Genomic DNA, 16,548 nt, shown 5'->3' on the forward strand with positions numbered 1-16,548 from the left:
CGGGGGCGGGGCCTGCGCGTGTCTCGCGCCGGGGGCGCGGGAGGGAGCGGCGGCGGGAGCGCGGCGGAGCCGAGCGGAGCCGGCCCCAGCCCAGCCCAGCCCAGCCCAGCTCAGCTCAGCTCAGCTCAGCTCAGCGTGCCGGGCGCGGCCGCCGCCGCCCGTGCCCTCCCCGCGGGCTGACAGGCAGGTGAGGGGCCGCGCTCGGGGCGGGGGGGGTCGGGTTAACCGCCTTGCCGTCCGCTTGGGGGAGCCCGGGGCGGGGCGGGGCCTGCGGGCGCCGGTAGCTGCGGGAGCAGCCGCCGCGCTGGGCACGGGCTGCGGTGGGGCCGGGCAGCGTCCGGCGGCGGCGGGGGCTGTGGCCGCGGAGCTGCCGCGCAGGTGGGTCCGGGCCCGCGGGCGGCTCTCCCCGGGGGTGCGCGGGGCAGGGAGGGGGCGGCCGGGGCCTCTCTCCGCCGGGCCCCGCACGCTGTCACCGCCCGGGGCGGGGCGGGGCGGCCCCGGTCCGGCCCCGGGGACCGCGGCGGGGCGGCCAACATCGCCCCGCGGGCCCGCGTCCTGCCGGGCGCTGCTCGCGGCCGGGCGGGGTCTGGTTGTGCCTCGCACGGGCGGTCGTTCCTGCTCTGCCCATTCGCCTTCCCGGCCGTGTTTTTCCGCCCCTCCTCATTCAGTCTGTCCTTGGGAAGCGCACGCTTTTGTTATCTTAGTCACCTCATCTGCGGGAATGGTGAGCGGTGTCTTTCTGCCCAGACCTTGCGGCGGTGTTGGATTTTTTCTGTTTCCTCTGTGAGCGCTGAATGGTCAGTTTCATGTATTTTATTGCATCTACTACGAACCAGCGTCAGCTGACACGGTGCTTTGTTTCTGAGTCTGCTGCCATCCTGAAGCCTGTGTCAGGAATTGCTGCCCTTCCACATCTGTCTCGTTTGTAGTGTGAGCGCTGAAGGTTAGTTAGGAAGCACACGATTTATTTTACCTGGAATGTTGCATGCGCCCTGGAAGTTCATGTTATGGTTTGTGCTGGCTGGTACGGTGTGAAATGGCTTGAAGTGAAGCCCCAGTGGAAATGGGAGAGACTGGGAGATGCGAAGATATAAAGAAGCACCTATGGAGGGGCTGGTAGTGGTGGGAAGCAGTACAGGAGCCGAGAGAATGAAAGCAAATGGATAAAAATAGAATTGTTCTGAAGAACAGTGTGTGATTTACATTTTGTCCAGGCACGTTTGGGGGGCCACGCTCAAGTGTGCGGGGTGGTTGTAGCTGGATAATGTGTTACCTCAAATCCAACAGGCTGTAAGCACAGAAAGTTGTCTGGTTTGGCTGTGCGGCTGTAATTCTCAAACAATGGCCAGCTGGGCAAGGATATCTGCAGCATATCCTCCACCAGCTGCCTGCCCTCCTTTGCTCCTTGAGATTATTGCGTCTGTAGCCGTAGGTGGCTGAACACACATCTCTTCCTGAGCTCCAGCCTGGCACGTTACTGGAGTTTGTGTTGGAAACTGCAGCAGCTCAGATGTGTGCCCCAATTCAGGGTCAGTTATGAGTCAGCACCCTTAGAGCCATTTCAAATTGGATGAGGAGAGAGAGAGAAATCACCACCTTGCCCGTGCTGCTGTGACTAGAGTGGGTAGTAAAATAAGTGTGGGTTTTTTTTTTTTCCCAGTAATGAAAGCAGTAGTTATTTAGTTACCAGCTGTACTGAATGTAGTTCAGTTCTGGAAGCACAGTGCAGAACTTTATCACGGAACAGCAGTTCCCAGGATAGTCAAGCCTACGGTTACTATATCATCCAGAAATTTGGAATTGTGTGAATCTATCAAGCTGCAGGAGGGGCTGCAGCTAGGAAAAGGTTGGGATCTGCTGAATGAAATGTGAGTTTATCATAATCTTCAATATAATTTGAACTTCTTCCACCACTTCTGGGAGACCAATTTGGCTGTAATTAAATCACTGTTGGGATGTCAGCAGAAGCCTAAACTGAAGAAAACCTGTTCTCTGGGCTATATTAAAGCATCATATTTTTCATAATTTTTAGCATTCTTTTTATTCCTGTCATGAGGTTTTTTGAGATTCCCTTCACGTAACTTTTCATCCATAATACGTGGCTAATGGCCTGACTAGCAAAGAAGATAGGTTTGGTATTTATGTGGCCTATTCCCTTTTACTGAATTGCAAATATTGGTGATGAGAGAAACCATGGCTGTTTGTTTGAGGAGGTTTTGATATTCAGTGTGTTCTTACTTTTTTTGTTTCCTTTTTTTTTTTTCTTTCTTTGAATCTGCCAGTTTCTCAGTTCCTGGTAGCAGTTATATGTGCTGCTGTATGAATAGGAATATTTCACCATGCTATTGTAACCAGTGTGTGAGTTCCTCGCTGTTATTCCTTATTTTGTGAAGCAGGATGCTCTCCCATTGTTATCTCTCATCCCCTCAGCCCTCCCTATTTTCAAGCCTGTTCTCCTGAAAACCTCTCTTGGGTGAGAGTTTCGTTACAACACTTACCTGGCTAAGCCACTGGAGAATTGTGTTATATTTAGAGGGTCTGGCTTGTTTTAGCTGAGTATGGTTTGGTCAGAAATGTAAGTGTGGAGGGATGCATGTGGCTTTTTAAATAGTAGAACTAAACCCATGGTGTGGGTTCTTGACCCTTGCTGGCCACCCTGCTGTAAGAGTAGTCTGGGTGAAGAGGGTTCTATTCTATCCATTGCTGCCTGTTTAAGCCAAGAGTTTAACTCTGGCATGCAGTGGACTGCTGTGTGGCAGTAGTAGAGCAGGAGATCCTAGAAAATCCAGTGCTGATTTAGCAGTAGTGATGTTTTCTGGCACGTGGGTTATGTCAATATTGTTAGCCCAACGTTGTTGTCAGGGTGAGATTATGATGGAATTTCTGTAGCTGGAGCATGCTTTGCCTTGCACTGTGATGTTACCCATGGTGACTTTAGGCTGGCTGTCCACATGGGCTCATTAGTGCTTCTAGGCACTTGTTGGACTTTTGAAATATCTTTAGTGCTTTTAACATTTTGTTCATGCTATTAGGGATTGGGTTGTTGGTTGCATGCCACCTGTGGGAAAGAGAGAAACAGCCATGGATGTAAACATATAGTATTTACTGACTTTGTACTCTAAAATGAGCCTATAAACTCTTTAGCCATACAGTGACAGAAGATTAACATCCACAGATGAAGATCTTCAGTGTTCTAGATAATTAGAAGAACGAGAGTTAATTTAATCAGTTTATCACTAGGAAGTGATATAAGTGATACGTTGAAGTTCTGACACCTGTTGCTTTTTGTGTTTTGCCTTTAAAAAAGGCATAGGGTGATTTTTTTTTTTTTCTTCACATCTGCTTTAAATTTAGAGACTTAACAATTATGTCCCAGTCATTGCACAAAAGAAATCCTGGTGCACCTACCCAGACCCCCTACACATGTCAACATTAAGAAGTTAGGACAGGGAGGGACTCTGGGGGTCCAGAGTGGTAAATCCAGGCAAGAAGCAGCAATTGAGCAGGGTCATATCTGCTCCATGTGCTAATCATGCTGTGACAGATTCAGTGAAATACTTTAAGCTGTAGGAAAGGAGAGGTGCTGGAACGGCGCCCAAGATTTCTGCCACACCTTGGAAGCCTTTCAGTGTGATGTCCAGGTAGTGTTAAGCAGTATGTGCTCCTGGCTCTGCAGGAAGACAGAAGAAATTCTGTCTCAGCAGCCAGAACAGAAAGAACTTGCTTGTGCACCCAAATTTAGTGACCAGATTAACCCTTAGTGCCCTGGGAGCAGAACCACTGAAGTCTGACGAGTGAGATGAAGTAAAGCCTTTAGAAATATCCTTAGTGCCTCGGGTTCTCCCTCAAGCTGAGGCCAGCCTCCAGAGTGCTAGGGAAAAAGTCCTTACAAGCAAGTGGTGTATCAGATTATACAACTGTGAGTAACTAAAGGTTTAGCTGAAATAGGTGTATTTATTATAATAAGAATAAGCCTTTTTTTTGTGGTCCTGTTTTTGGGGAAAGGAGATAGAAAGGAATGGAACTGTGGTGGTGACAGCAGACCCTTTATGCTGATATCAAGACTTTGAGGGTATTATAAGAAATAAAACTTGGTGTCAGTTAAAACTGCTTTTGCAAAGAAAGTGCTGTAGAGTAGAACAGAGCATGTTCTGTCTTCCTTGTTGAGTAAGTAGATCCCATGAAAGGAATTGTGTACTTGTGGGAGACAAATTAACTAGGAAGCTGAGGAATATTTCTGGCTCTCTCATTTACAGACTCGCAGGTAGTGTTTTCTGGATGGGACACCTTGTAGGGATGGGAAACAGAAAGGTGTCTAAAAAGGACAGGGAATCAAGATGTTTCCGTGTTCTTTGGTGACTTAAAGTGTACAGGTGCCATTTATGCTAACCTTTCAAATGTAAAAAGTCTTTAACAGGAATGTCACTTTATGTTTAGAAACAAAACACTCCCTTGACAAATGAATGCTGGCTTTTTCCCTTAAACTGTTAGGGTCAGGATTGATGACCTGCCTTTTACAAAACATATTTTTTTTTGTATATCAAAGTCACCTGAAGATTGTTGGGGATTTCTGAGATGCTTTTCTGGGCAGATTTCTCTGTGCATATGGGGGAGAATGTATCAGTTCATGTCTTGTGTTTGGTGAGACAGAACAAAAGCTCTGTTACAGTCAGTGAACCTGGCAGATGTGCAAGTAGGTGAACTTAATTTAAAAAATACAAAACAAACACCGCCACCACCATCCCCCCAGCTTTTAAAAAGGATTGCGTATAAGCAGATGGCAGTGCTTCAGCATTTATTTATGTGCAAGAGTCAATCTTAATATGAACAGTTACTTTTTTTGTCTTACTTTTGTCTTAATTTCATTCATCCTTTTTGCTTTCTTGCTGTCAAGGCCACAAGGACATTTTGATAAACAGCCCTGAATTCCATGGGTTCAATGCCTTGTGTCCAGCATTGGCTGGCTTGCAGACAGTTTCCAAAGTAAGCTTTCTTCTGTCTTTTTGTGTGTAATAGTTATTAATTTAACATGAAAAGTAGTGAGCCTTCTTACCTTCCAAAACTAGCCAAGCCAAAAATCTACAAAATAGCCATAAGAGATAGAGGCTTCACGCCTTTTATTTAAAGTAATGTAGCAGCTGTAGGTTTTGTAACTGTGATGTGCACTAGGAGGGAACAGGAATTCATTTTTTCTCTTGGTTAGCACACCTCTGAGTTGTTGTGAATCATGTCAATTCTCTCATTGTACCCACTATTTGGATTCCTGGCAGGGTTTTACTGGAATGTAAGCTTTTCTTCTTTTGGAATTCCATCTTTCCTACCTGCCTTCCCCTCTGTTGTATCTACTCTGCAGTCTCTGTCCTACTGTGTAATCTAGTCTTACTTGCCATTAACTATTCGGGTGTAAATTATGTAAATGGGAACAATTGCTACCTCTGTTAATGAAGTCTAATGTGTCTGCTACAGTCCTTTATCAGACTCAGATGCTTCTTGTAAAGGCTGACTTTGCTTTTATTACGAAACTGACATTCAAAGCTTTCCTTGTGCAGACAGGAATCAGGGTGACAAGGAAGTTCTGTCTTCTGGAAGCTGGATCCGTGGCTTCCAGTCTGCTGCTAGGGAGGCTCTAGAGGTGTCCCTGGGCTGTAAGAGGCACTTGCCTGGTGTGTGATCCCACTGCCCCATTCCTGACTATCAGGCAGTGATGCTATTAAGGAATTGTCTCCATAGCTGTAGCAGTTTGTCAGCTGGTGTCAGTCCTGAACAGAAATTGCAGCAAAGAATTTCACAGGACCTGCTGGAGGCTGCAAAAGTTACTCTGAAATTCTTTTTGTTTTAATAAATGTAGGCTGGGTTTTCCCTGTATTTCTGCAGCATGTTTGTGTATTTGGTTGCTTGCTTACCTAGAAGTAATTAGTGTGCTATTAATATTTGTCCTGGAGTAGGGGGAGACATGAAAGGCATTATTAATTTATATGACAGAGATATCTTCCAGAGGGTAACAAAACTTCTCTTTAATGAATCTTCTGTTTTCTGTCAGCTGTAGCCAGGAACACCTGCCCTCTGAGCTGTTGGTTCACATAAAATGATAGATGTAGGGGCTGAGTGTGACAGCACTGCTAAAGACATCTCATTTTATGGGATTCTTTGTACTGAAGTTTGATGTTAATGTGATCCCTCCAGAATTTCTTACATTTCTTCTATGCCCCGATACAACTTTTATTGAAAACCACCAGATCTTTTGACAAGACTTGTGTCTCTGTTCCTGCCCTCTCTCATGTCATGATTGCCTCTCAAGTAAATCTCCATGAACCTGGGCAGGTGGCTTTTTACTGTTCTTTTAGCACGCCAGGTCCTGATCCTAGCATGTTTGAAGAAAGCTGGGTTCTCCATTGCTATTCGCTGCCTAGGACTAGGTTGTTGTAATGAAACAGGTGGATTTTAGTTGCTACAGCTTGCACTGCAGTACATTTAAATGTCTGCTGCCAGGTTATAAACATTTTCCACGGTTAATGGTGTCTGTCTCTGAATGTTTTTGGACAGTCACCTGTGAGCTGAGAAGATGTTTTTCTTAGCTGGCACTTCAAGCAGGATGTGCTGTTAGCTATTTTAAAATTTTTATACAGAAAACGTGTTCATAACTGTCCTTTTCCAAAACTTTTTCTGCAATATTGTATAATTCTTGCCTATTCTTTTCCTGATAGTCATTCTTTCATGTTTTTCCGTAAGCACTAGATAGTATTTTCAACTTATACTAAAGCAGGTCAGGTCTTTGTGCCTGCAAAGGTGTAATGCCAATTTAAATATATATAAATGTATATGTGAAGTTTTTACTTGGGCTGATGTGAATTTCTTTTATTTTTTAATTTGGCTTGCATATAGGATGCTTTTTGAAGTTTTTGTTCTCTTAATGAACAGTGAACAAGAGAATTTTGTTTCATAATTGTAAAGTTACACAGCTATCTTGAAGAAAACTGGTTTAGCACTGGCTTCAGCTGTTTTGTTCTTTTAAGCTTTTTTATGTTGAAAGTCTCTTTTTTTTTTTTTTTGTAATCTTGGGTTTAGGGTTCCTGTATTGGCAGAAAAAACAAAGGCTTTTGAAATCTACAGGAGAATTTGCAAAGGGAAGATGGTTAGTACATTCCCAGTTGGACAGTGTTCCTTGTGGTTACCACCATCTTGTAAGGTTCAGGGATGATTTATTTGTGACTAAATTTAGAGTCTCAGTAGAAGAGGAAAATAGTAACAGTGCTGCATGTTGGCCTCAGGGAAGATAAGAGACCATACTTGTGAGATTCCCAGCACAATGCTAGTGTGGGTCAGAATACTGAAAAACTAACTTTTCTGGTTATCATGTTATCTGAAAGAAATCTTCCATATACTTTTGCTTGGACTCTGGGAGGGAAACTGGAATTCTTTCTTCTTCCTGATTAATTGTTATTGCAAAAAAGAAAAGATTTTTTTTGTCACTTCCCCCACTTTGCTGTTTTCATGAAGAAAGATGTTTTTCCTAGTGTGAATTGTATTAGTATCTGCTTCTACAACAAAGTGATATGGTCAGTGATAAATGCTATTAGAAAAAAATAGGGGAAAAATAAAAGAGTTAAGATTTATCTTGTATCTTTTTGTCTTGAACTGTGGCAGATCTGTGTCAGTGGAAATACTGAAACTGCCTGTGTGGAAGGGTGTATTTAGTTAATAGTTGGAATATTCACAATTATAAAGTCTAACAATGGTGTAGTGAAAGTTGTCATTTCAAGAAGAATGCTGGGGGTTATGTTTGCTTGTTTCCGAAGGCAGCTGCTCTGAATCTACTGCTTTTGTGTGATAGGTGAGTGCAGTGTAACGCATGGCAGCAGTAGTAGAGTTCTTCTCCCCGAGTTTCAGCTGTGCCAGCTCTGGGAATCCTTCCCATAACCCTGATCAACAGCTAATTCTAGCACTTGGCTTGAATTACTTGATTTTTCTGGAGTAGCCTGTGAAACCAAGCTTGGAGCTGAGTTAGCACAGGACTGGTGTTTCCAGTTGAGGTGGCTGAGAGCTCCCCTGCCTGCCCAGTATAGGTGAAGATGGTTCCTGCACAGCACCTGCTGTGCTACCAGCTCCTCTCTGCTGCCTGGGAAGCTGCTTTCTTTCGAGGATATCAGCCACTTCCATTCATTGGAAAGTATTCATGGTTTAACAGAATGTTTGCTAGTGCAAGGAGAAGGCAGTTCTGTGATTTTCCATGTTGAGGGTGAGGAACTCATTAGAAATTATCTAAAAACTTTTGAGCTCCTCTGGTGTGTTGTTAAGGACTTTCCCAGGTGATGCTTCTGTGTGCAACAGCGATGTACTTCTAGCAGCTTGGAAACTCAGTGGTTTAGGGGTGAAGTCCTTTAACTGAAATGCAAGTCTGGTCTTTCGGTTCAAGTTAAGCTCATCCAAAGCTGTTAATGAGTGTTTGCCCTGATTTACTGTGGTGAGTTTTTAGCAAATTAATTAAGTGCTGTTATTTGGATTAATTTTCAAGAGAATCCTAATGAATGCAAGCTCTCGGTGGAATGTACTTTGTGTAGCATCTAAGAAATCATATCTGACTTGTTTTGAGTGCTCAAGTGGTGTCACAGCAGCATTTTTAGCATTTTGATATCTCAAACAGTGAGGCTAGTCTGAAATAGCCTTTCTGTTTGGAAGAAGTGTTTTTCTTCCAGATCCTGGGGCACAGTGTCTTGCTTATTGAAGCAACTTCAGTGGAACACTGTAGACTTTGTTACACAGTTTATATTTCTGTGCTGTTTTGCATAAGGATATGTAGCTGATATAGAAGAAATGTAACTTGTATTAAAAAATTACATCTGTAGGTGTTGCTTTGGTAGATAGTTTCAGTTAATGCTGCTGGCTGTTTTTCCTTGGCCTGTTCTCCTTTACATATGTGCTTTAAAATATTCTGTAGCAATATTGTTGCTAGCTTTTCTTGTCCCTAAAAAAAAAAGTGAGCACTTGAACATCTTGAGAACTGCTCACAAAGCAGTATCAATTTCCATAAACTTTGTAAATTTCCTCATGCCACTGTATCTTCTATGAAATCGTGCGAAAATGACAAAATGCTGGCTTACCCTGATTTTGTTTTCCCTTTAAAATTTAAGGTTAACATTTCAAAACTATTTCTTGTTGTATCTTTTCCTATACTAACTTTTCATTCCAAAAGGAAAAATGCTTTATCTTCATTTTTACTTCTTTCTTTCTATCCTTTTCCAGTATTTTTTGCAATATTTTTTTTGGTTTCTTTCCCTCTACCCACTTGCAGTATTTCTACAATTTTTTTTGTAAATGCATCCCTCTTTTAAACTTAATCTTTAAGCTGTTTGCCCAATTATTATGTCACAAACATGCTGGTTTGGAGACATTTATTCCTAATACCTGGCAAAGCTGACTTCTGAGCAGAAGAGGCAGGTAGATGAAAGCTGGTGTGAAAGGCAAGATGTTGGGATACATAAGATGCTGCTACTCTTTGGACACTGGCTGGTATTCGTTCATCTGATGGGATCAGGAATGTTTCAGTGTTCTAGTTTTGATTTTATTTGAGCCCAACAGTAACATGAAATAGTTTACACTGGAAAAAAATAGTGAAGAAAAGAAAGTGAGGACTGTATAGTGGGGTAGGTTTTACAGTGCAGTAGTTTAGTTACATTTCTTGCTTCTCTGCTAGATCTTGACTATTAACTGTGATCCCAGCCCAGAGTCCCCATGCTAAAGAGCTTCCTGCCAGCACTTGTACAACAGCATCATATTGCTCTGCAAAAATAAGGAATTTTATTGCATATGCCACTAGAGCCCTTATTTAAAGAAAAAGTAGAGGGGAGAAGGAACAGCAACAGGATGATGTCATACTGTTCTGTGTTTTAAGAGGCCCCTGCTGTTGAAATATCATTTAATTTAATTAATCTCAGCTGGTTAATGAGAAGTATATTTCAATTGAAATCTTTTCTTAACCTGAACAAAGATTTAAGTTAGATTTAGTTTGAGAGAAAGTAAGAGTCTAGAACCAGTTTCCAGTGGAACTGTGATTCTCTTCTTCCTCTTAACCTCATTGGTCTCATTGCTGGGTCATTGCTCCTCTTTCGGATTTGCATCTATGCTTGCTTAAGTTGTGTGGTCAGTAACGATTTAATGATTATTCTTACTTTTGGTTCTCACTTCTGCATTTGAACTAGGGCTGACAGTAGTGCTAAGGAACCTGCTGGTTGAGATCGTGGTCAGAGTCATTTCAGTCCATCCTGCCTTCCCATTTGCGGGATGATTTCACAGCACAGGGGTTTAGAAACCATGTCCTGTGGAAGCTGGCAGTGCTTGAAGGAAAGATATCCTACTGAGTGGTTTTTAAATTTTGATTCTCTCTTACTCAGAAAGGTAACAGGTGAAACATTAGGGCCAGTTAGAAACAGGAGAAAAGATTAGATGACATCTGAAGGGTTTTGTCATGGCCAGCAAAATGATGTCTTGAAGATTGATGGATTCTCTTTTCCTTCCCTCTTTACTGTGATAATATAACAATAGAAAAGCAAGAATAGAAGTTTCTTTTTGAGTTTAAATATAAGGGTTTAAATAAAATATTGCTTTTTGTTGTTAGGAAGAATTGAAAAGTACTGGAGAAGTATAAAGATAGTAGAATATATTCTAATGTGGGACAAATATTTGGTGATAAACTAGGTATTTAATGTGTTATTTTTATTGATACAGATTTTAATATGTTACTCTTATTGTTACAGATATGGTCCTGAGCATCGTGAGCACGTGACTTCAGAGATGGACAATTGGATCTGTTACAAGTAGTGATTGGCCTTAAGTTTCCTTATAACCACTGAAGAGCTTAACAGGAATTCTCTCATCCCTGATTTTTGCCTATCTGATTGCCTCACACCACCAGCTTAATCATGTATGGAAGTGCTCGTTCCGTGGGCAAGGTGGAGCCCAGCACCCAGAGCCCAGGGCGTTCCCCGAGGCTGCCGCGGTCGCCTCGCTTGGGCCATCGGCGAACCAACAGCACAGGAGGCAGCTCTGGGAGTAGTACTGGGGGTGGCAGTGGGAAAACCCTTTCTATGGAAAACATTCAGTCCTTAAATGCTGCCTATGCTACGTCTGGCCCTATGTACCTCAGTGACCATGAGAACGTGGGTGCAGACACCCCGAAGAGCACCATGACTCTGGGCCGGTCGGGGGGGCGGCTGCCTTACGGCGTTAGGATGACTGCGATGGGCAGCAGCCCTAACATTGCCAGTAGTGGAGTTGCCAGTGATACAATTGCTTTTGGAGAGCACCATCTCCCCCCAGTGAGCATGGCATCCACTGTGCCTCACTCGCTGCGCCAGGCCAGGGATAACACCATCATGGATCTGCAGACACAGCTCAAGGAGGTGCTGAGGGAGAACGATCTGCTTCGCAAGGACGTGGAGGTGAAAGAAAGCAAGCTGAGTTCTTCCATGAACAGCATCAAGACCTTCTGGAGTCCTGAGCTAAAAAAGGAAAGAGCTCTGAGGAAGGATGAAGCTTCAAAAATCACCATTTGGAAGGAACAATATAGAGTTTTGCAAGAAGAAAACCAGGTTTGTTATCTAATGTCACTGCTGTGTTAGTGTGGTAGCATGATTAAATGTCTTTAATAAACTTGCATGTCACACTTAAGCAGCTAAATTAGATTGGTGCTTTTCTTGGGTAACTGATGTGGGTAAGACGTGTTTTCAACTTGCAAGCCTGTTTTTAAATGTTTCTTGTCAGACCTGTAAACCACCTCGAGTGCTCATTTTTCTTTGGGTGTCATGTGAGTTTTTTTCCCCTAGGACTGATGGTAACCACTCTGTTTCCTTTTGCAAGTATTTATTCTGTTCATAATTAATATTTCTGTGCTGTTTACCTCTTGAAGCGTTCTCTGAGATGCAGAATGTACTAACTGCTGACCCCCAGTATAACTGAACTGTTGCTGAATGTTGACAGATTGCCATTAAAAAGAAAGAGTTATGGTGGTCTTACTTTAGAGTTAAAACCTCCAGACCTGCAGTTTTCACCAACAGATATAAATTGTGTTCTTGGCTACATTTAAATAACACTGTTTAATACATGCTTGTTATTCTTTTGTCATAAATTCTGTATATCTTGTTATGCAGCTATCCTAAAGCACCCTACAGGTTTTTTTGTAGTGGTCTGGCCAGCTACAGAATAGGCAGAAGAACAGAGATTCTCAGGTGTCTAGGTCTTTGGTGTTGTGCATCTTAAAAGCATCTCCAAATTAAAATAAAAATGAGAGGTTGATTAAAATTGAGGTCTCTTTGTAGTCAGTTCTACTGATTAAAAGCTTTCTTAATGTTCTCCCACCTAGACCTTCTGGCTGCCTTAGTCCTGAAGTAAATATTTGTCTTTGAATGAGTGTCTTCCTGTTTAGTTGTTTCTGGCTAAATGTGAGTTCAGCATCTCTCTGGACTGTCAGGTAAAAAACCACACTATTCTTATGGAATACAGACCCCGTGTCCAACTCTAGAAGTTCCCTGAAATGTAAGTGAGCTTTCATCATGACAAAATTACTTTTCCTGTTGAGCTTTTTAAGTATCCAAGCAAATTTAATAAAAATTTCCATAATTCAAATTTGACCATGTTCCTGCAGCTTTTAAGGTATAGTTGCTATTTTAGGCAATGCTTTTTGTAAGATTGCTTTTGAAGGTGAAGGAGAGAGGGAAATGCTGGAGGAAAAGGGTGGTGCTTGACATGTTCTACTCTACTTCCAGGTAGTCTGTCTTCAATAGTGAATTACTTTTGGTTAGTGATTAGTCTAGTACACTGAACCTGTCTGCAAGTTTCTTTTCACTTTTTAAAGAGCTTGAGTTGAAGGAAGTAAGTTGTTTTCCCTGAGATAGTATGAAATCGTTTACTGAACTTGTCATGTAGCTTTATAGCTGTATTCTTACCAAATGGTAATCACAACATGGCATTTGTTAGGGTGTGTGACACTTTGTCTGCATTTGCTTATGTCATGTTGGAGTGCAGAAAACCTGAAGTTAAATATTGCAAAGGTAGGATTTCTTTAGAAGCAGTAATGTAATGAAAATTTTAGTTATAATGGTACAGTACCAGGATAACAAATACCTGGAATACCAATCACTCAACTTTCTGGCGTTCTTTGTATTTCAGTTGCAGGTAAGTCTTCTAATTCTCAAACTCTTTTCATTTTTAGCCCTGTTTTCATATCAAAGAGAATGTCTTGGAATACTGTAACATTTTTTCTGAAATCAGTTTTGACATTTGAGGATGCTTTGGAAATCTTGCAAGAAAAATGCAATGAATATGTGGTTTAGAGTGGATTATGCAATTACTAAATATGAATACGTTAGAGAACAGTGATTTCTCTATCTTAGATTTTTTTTTCCTTGTCTTTCCTTTATCCCCTGATTAAACATTTACAGATATTTCTAGGCTGCTGTTCTCTAGGCAATCACTGTAATTACTACCCCACTGGTAGAATTGTGTAACTTCGGTCCAAAAGTAAGAAGGGTGCAATTTAAAAGTAAAGGGGTATTATTGCATTGAGCTGTGAAAACTAAGAATGCTAATTAATAGATTATAGTTAGCTAACAGTGTGTTCTAATTAAATTCTGAATTCGTTGTGTCTTCTATAGCCTTTTGGAGTTGGTTACTTCAGCCCTTTATGTGGAAGATCAGTTTAATAGGATTTTCTGTAATTAAACAGACTTCTCTGTTTAGACTCTGAACAAGGAATTTCCCAGATCTGTTGGGGGACCAGAAAAATATCTTCATTACCCCTTCAGCCTCCCTCTTAAGTGAGTTCCAGTAGAATTGCAGAAACTGGAGTTTTAGCCTTTAATATGAGCATTTCAGCAGATCACTTTTAATAAAGACTTCTTGCACGTGCAGTACTTGTTCTTTATATAGAGTTTATCTCAGACCAGTCTTAGTGTTAAAAATTGACTCAACTCATGGAGCCAAGATGCTGGCTGACTCATGCCATTATCTGATAGTCATCTCCATCTCTTTCCTGTGGGCTCTTCATTCTTCTGCACACCCTTGATTGTCCCTGATTGTATTGCTGTTCTTGTCACCTCAGCTTGAGTGATTGAATTGCCCCTTGGGTTTGGAAGTTGTTAAAAGTACCTGAAAGTGTGAGCCCTGGTTGATTGCCACCTCAGCCTTCTGTGAGTAAATGCTCCGGTGTCTGTGAGTTTTCTGTCCTGTTTCTTGGGCACGTGTACAAATAAATGTATTGCTTATTGATTTCCAGGAAATTTTCTGGATTCAATAAAGCTCAGAGAATGAGTGGGGAGATTAAAGAGCATGCTACCTGTCCTGAGGCAGTCGCATCCTTTTGGTTGTCCTCTGAGGGCAATAGGTAGCAGGGATATCTTGGATATAATCCCGAGAATGCCATGCACATGCTCCTGTGTGGCTCTCCCATGGGTGGGGAGTGCTGTGGTCTTGTCCTCAGCTGTGGTGCAGCACAGCTGTATTCTTCAGCTACTCTGAGCAAACACCGCAGCTGGGGAGTGGAGCATATGCTGAGCTTTATTTTTATCCTTTGTTCCTGATCCTGAAGAGACAGAAAATCCTTTCTTTTCATAAATGGGGAATGTCATTGACAGGTCACTTTGAAGAGCTCCAAACTAAACATGGAAAGTATTCCTGTAGTTAACATAGATTCTTGGAAAAACACAACAGTTTTCAGTGCAGTGTGGATGAGTTAGCCAATCATTCTTTGCAAGAAGCCAAGAGGAGAGTGCAAATGATTGCTCAGTTATGCAAACCCATGCATATTCAAGGAGGAATTGATGAAACCAGTAAACAGGAGCTTGGTTTTGGCATGGTATCGCTCTCCTCAGCATGCTTTAGTGAGAGCTGTATTTTTCTGAGTTGAAAAATAATTTTTTTTAGTGTGTGGTTCAAAGTTTCCCTGGAAACCTCTTCATCAGAAGCCAGAAGAGGAAAGGAAAGACAGTGAGTATGTTTTGCACTATGATAGAAATAATTTGCCTAAAAAGTGGGCAGTGGTGGGGTGATGTGAAACTCAAGGACAAAGGAATTCCTCTCAGTTGAAACTTGCTTGTGACAAGGTGATTGTGCCTTAAAATAAGGCAATGCAAATGTGATGTCTAATGCCCTGCATTGAAATTTCCCACATTCGACTGATCTACTTTTAAGATCAGATTTATGTTTCAGCTAAAATAGTGTGGTACTGCTGAAAACATCTTTTTACTTTGATGCATTTCTGTGGTCTTTTTGTGGTTGGAGACCTTGGATGTCTGAGTCAGAGAATTTTAACCAAGAAAATATTTCTGAAAGGAATTTCACCTTGCTTGGGGTAAGCACTTGAAGAACATTGTACTTTATTGTGATGGATGTATTCCAGCATTTCACCAGTGTTCTTCTCCAGAATCAGAAGTACTTTCCATTTCTTAGTAGCGTGTAATAAGCATCTCACTTTTAAAAAGTTGTTCATGTGTTAACCTCTTAAATGCATTGGGTGCTGCAGTTATAAGACTGGCTGAGCTTCTAATGAGTACATTCTTTCTCTGAAAATCGGATTAGTTCTCACTTCTCCATTGGTTTAATGTTTTTTTTCAATTATGTATTTAAAAAAATTTTGATATGTCTTATTGGTGTGTCATTCTATTAGTAGCCCCATTCCTGGGTTGGTTGTTAGCTGATAGAAAACTAAGCTTTCTGCCATTATGGGTGTTTAATTGTGCAATATGTGGTTCCATAGGCATTGCTTAGAGCCATTCTCTGTATCCCAGAGCATTGCACTTAAATAATTCCTTCAATGGCAGATGCCTGTTGGCTCTCTAGAATGCTGCCAGCTTTAAGGTTCCTTCTGTCTTTCCCCAGTTGCAGCATGAAATTATAATTCAGCTCTCTTTTAGAATAACTCAAAACTACCTCGGGTGCTTGATATCTGAAGCATTTATCAAGTTGCAGCACTTTGTAGCAACCTCAAAAATTGTCATGTGATCACCTAGGAGAACACCCTGTGTTGTGTCTTTTTTCAGTTCTATAAGGAAATAAAACTAGACATTTTGTGGTTATCTGTATTCCCCAAGGCTCCTTTTGTCCCGTGTTTCCTATCGAGGTAGGATCTAATACCTTGGGTTGCTTTGAGCTGTAGCATAGGCTGAACAGCTGGTCTCTACTTGATCCATTAAACATATAAGGGGAATAGTACCCACTTCAAAGCAGCTTGTAATAAAATGGGTGACGTCAGTGGTGCTGTTGAACTTAGTAGTTTAACTGTGCTTTTTTTGCTGTTAAGCTGGAGCAGGGATTACTTTAAATTCTGCAGAACTTAGAGCAGACTCTTTCTGCTATAATTCTTTCTCTAATATGCATTGAGACTGTTCAGATACTAGTGATGCCTGAAGTGGCCCCCTAAACAACAGAGACTGGACAGGAATGAAGGAATAAAGGCAGGTATTTATTTGAAGGGCCTTCAGAGGTACCCTGGGGAGCCAGAGGCCGCTGCTGAGATGGACCCCAAGGTGGACCCCAAGTCATGAGTTCTTCACTCTTTTA

The 16,548-nt window shown here is 42.0% G+C and overlaps 1 protein-coding gene across 13 annotated transcripts in view; it reads left to right on the forward strand.

Annotated features, from left to right (window-relative positions):
• Positions 1-103: 103 nt before the first annotated feature.
• The window catches only part of ERC1 (ELKS/RAB6-interacting/CAST family member 1), a 283,730-nt gene continuing 267,285 nt past the window's right edge, over positions 104-16,548 (forward strand). For 11 of the 13 annotated variants that reach the window (XM_048300324.1, XM_048300335.1, XM_048300327.1 and 8 more), the window contains exons 1-2: positions 104-187; positions 10,752-11,585. In XM_048300324.1, the coding sequence (XP_048156281.1) occupies positions 10,917-11,585 (669 nt within the window). In that variant the 5' untranslated portion in view covers positions 104-187; positions 10,752-10,916. Of the gene's footprint in view, positions 188-295; positions 379-665; positions 798-10,751; positions 11,586-16,548 lie in introns of those variants that run through there. The other 2 variants (XM_048300325.1, XM_048300326.1) reach the window with 2 other exon arrangements.

This window comes from Corvus hawaiiensis, chromosome 4, assembly GCF_020740725.1.
Source record: "Corvus hawaiiensis isolate bCorHaw1 chromosome 4, bCorHaw1.pri.cur, whole genome shotgun sequence".
Lineage (NCBI taxonomy): Eukaryota > Metazoa > Chordata > Aves > Passeriformes > Corvidae > Corvus > Corvus hawaiiensis.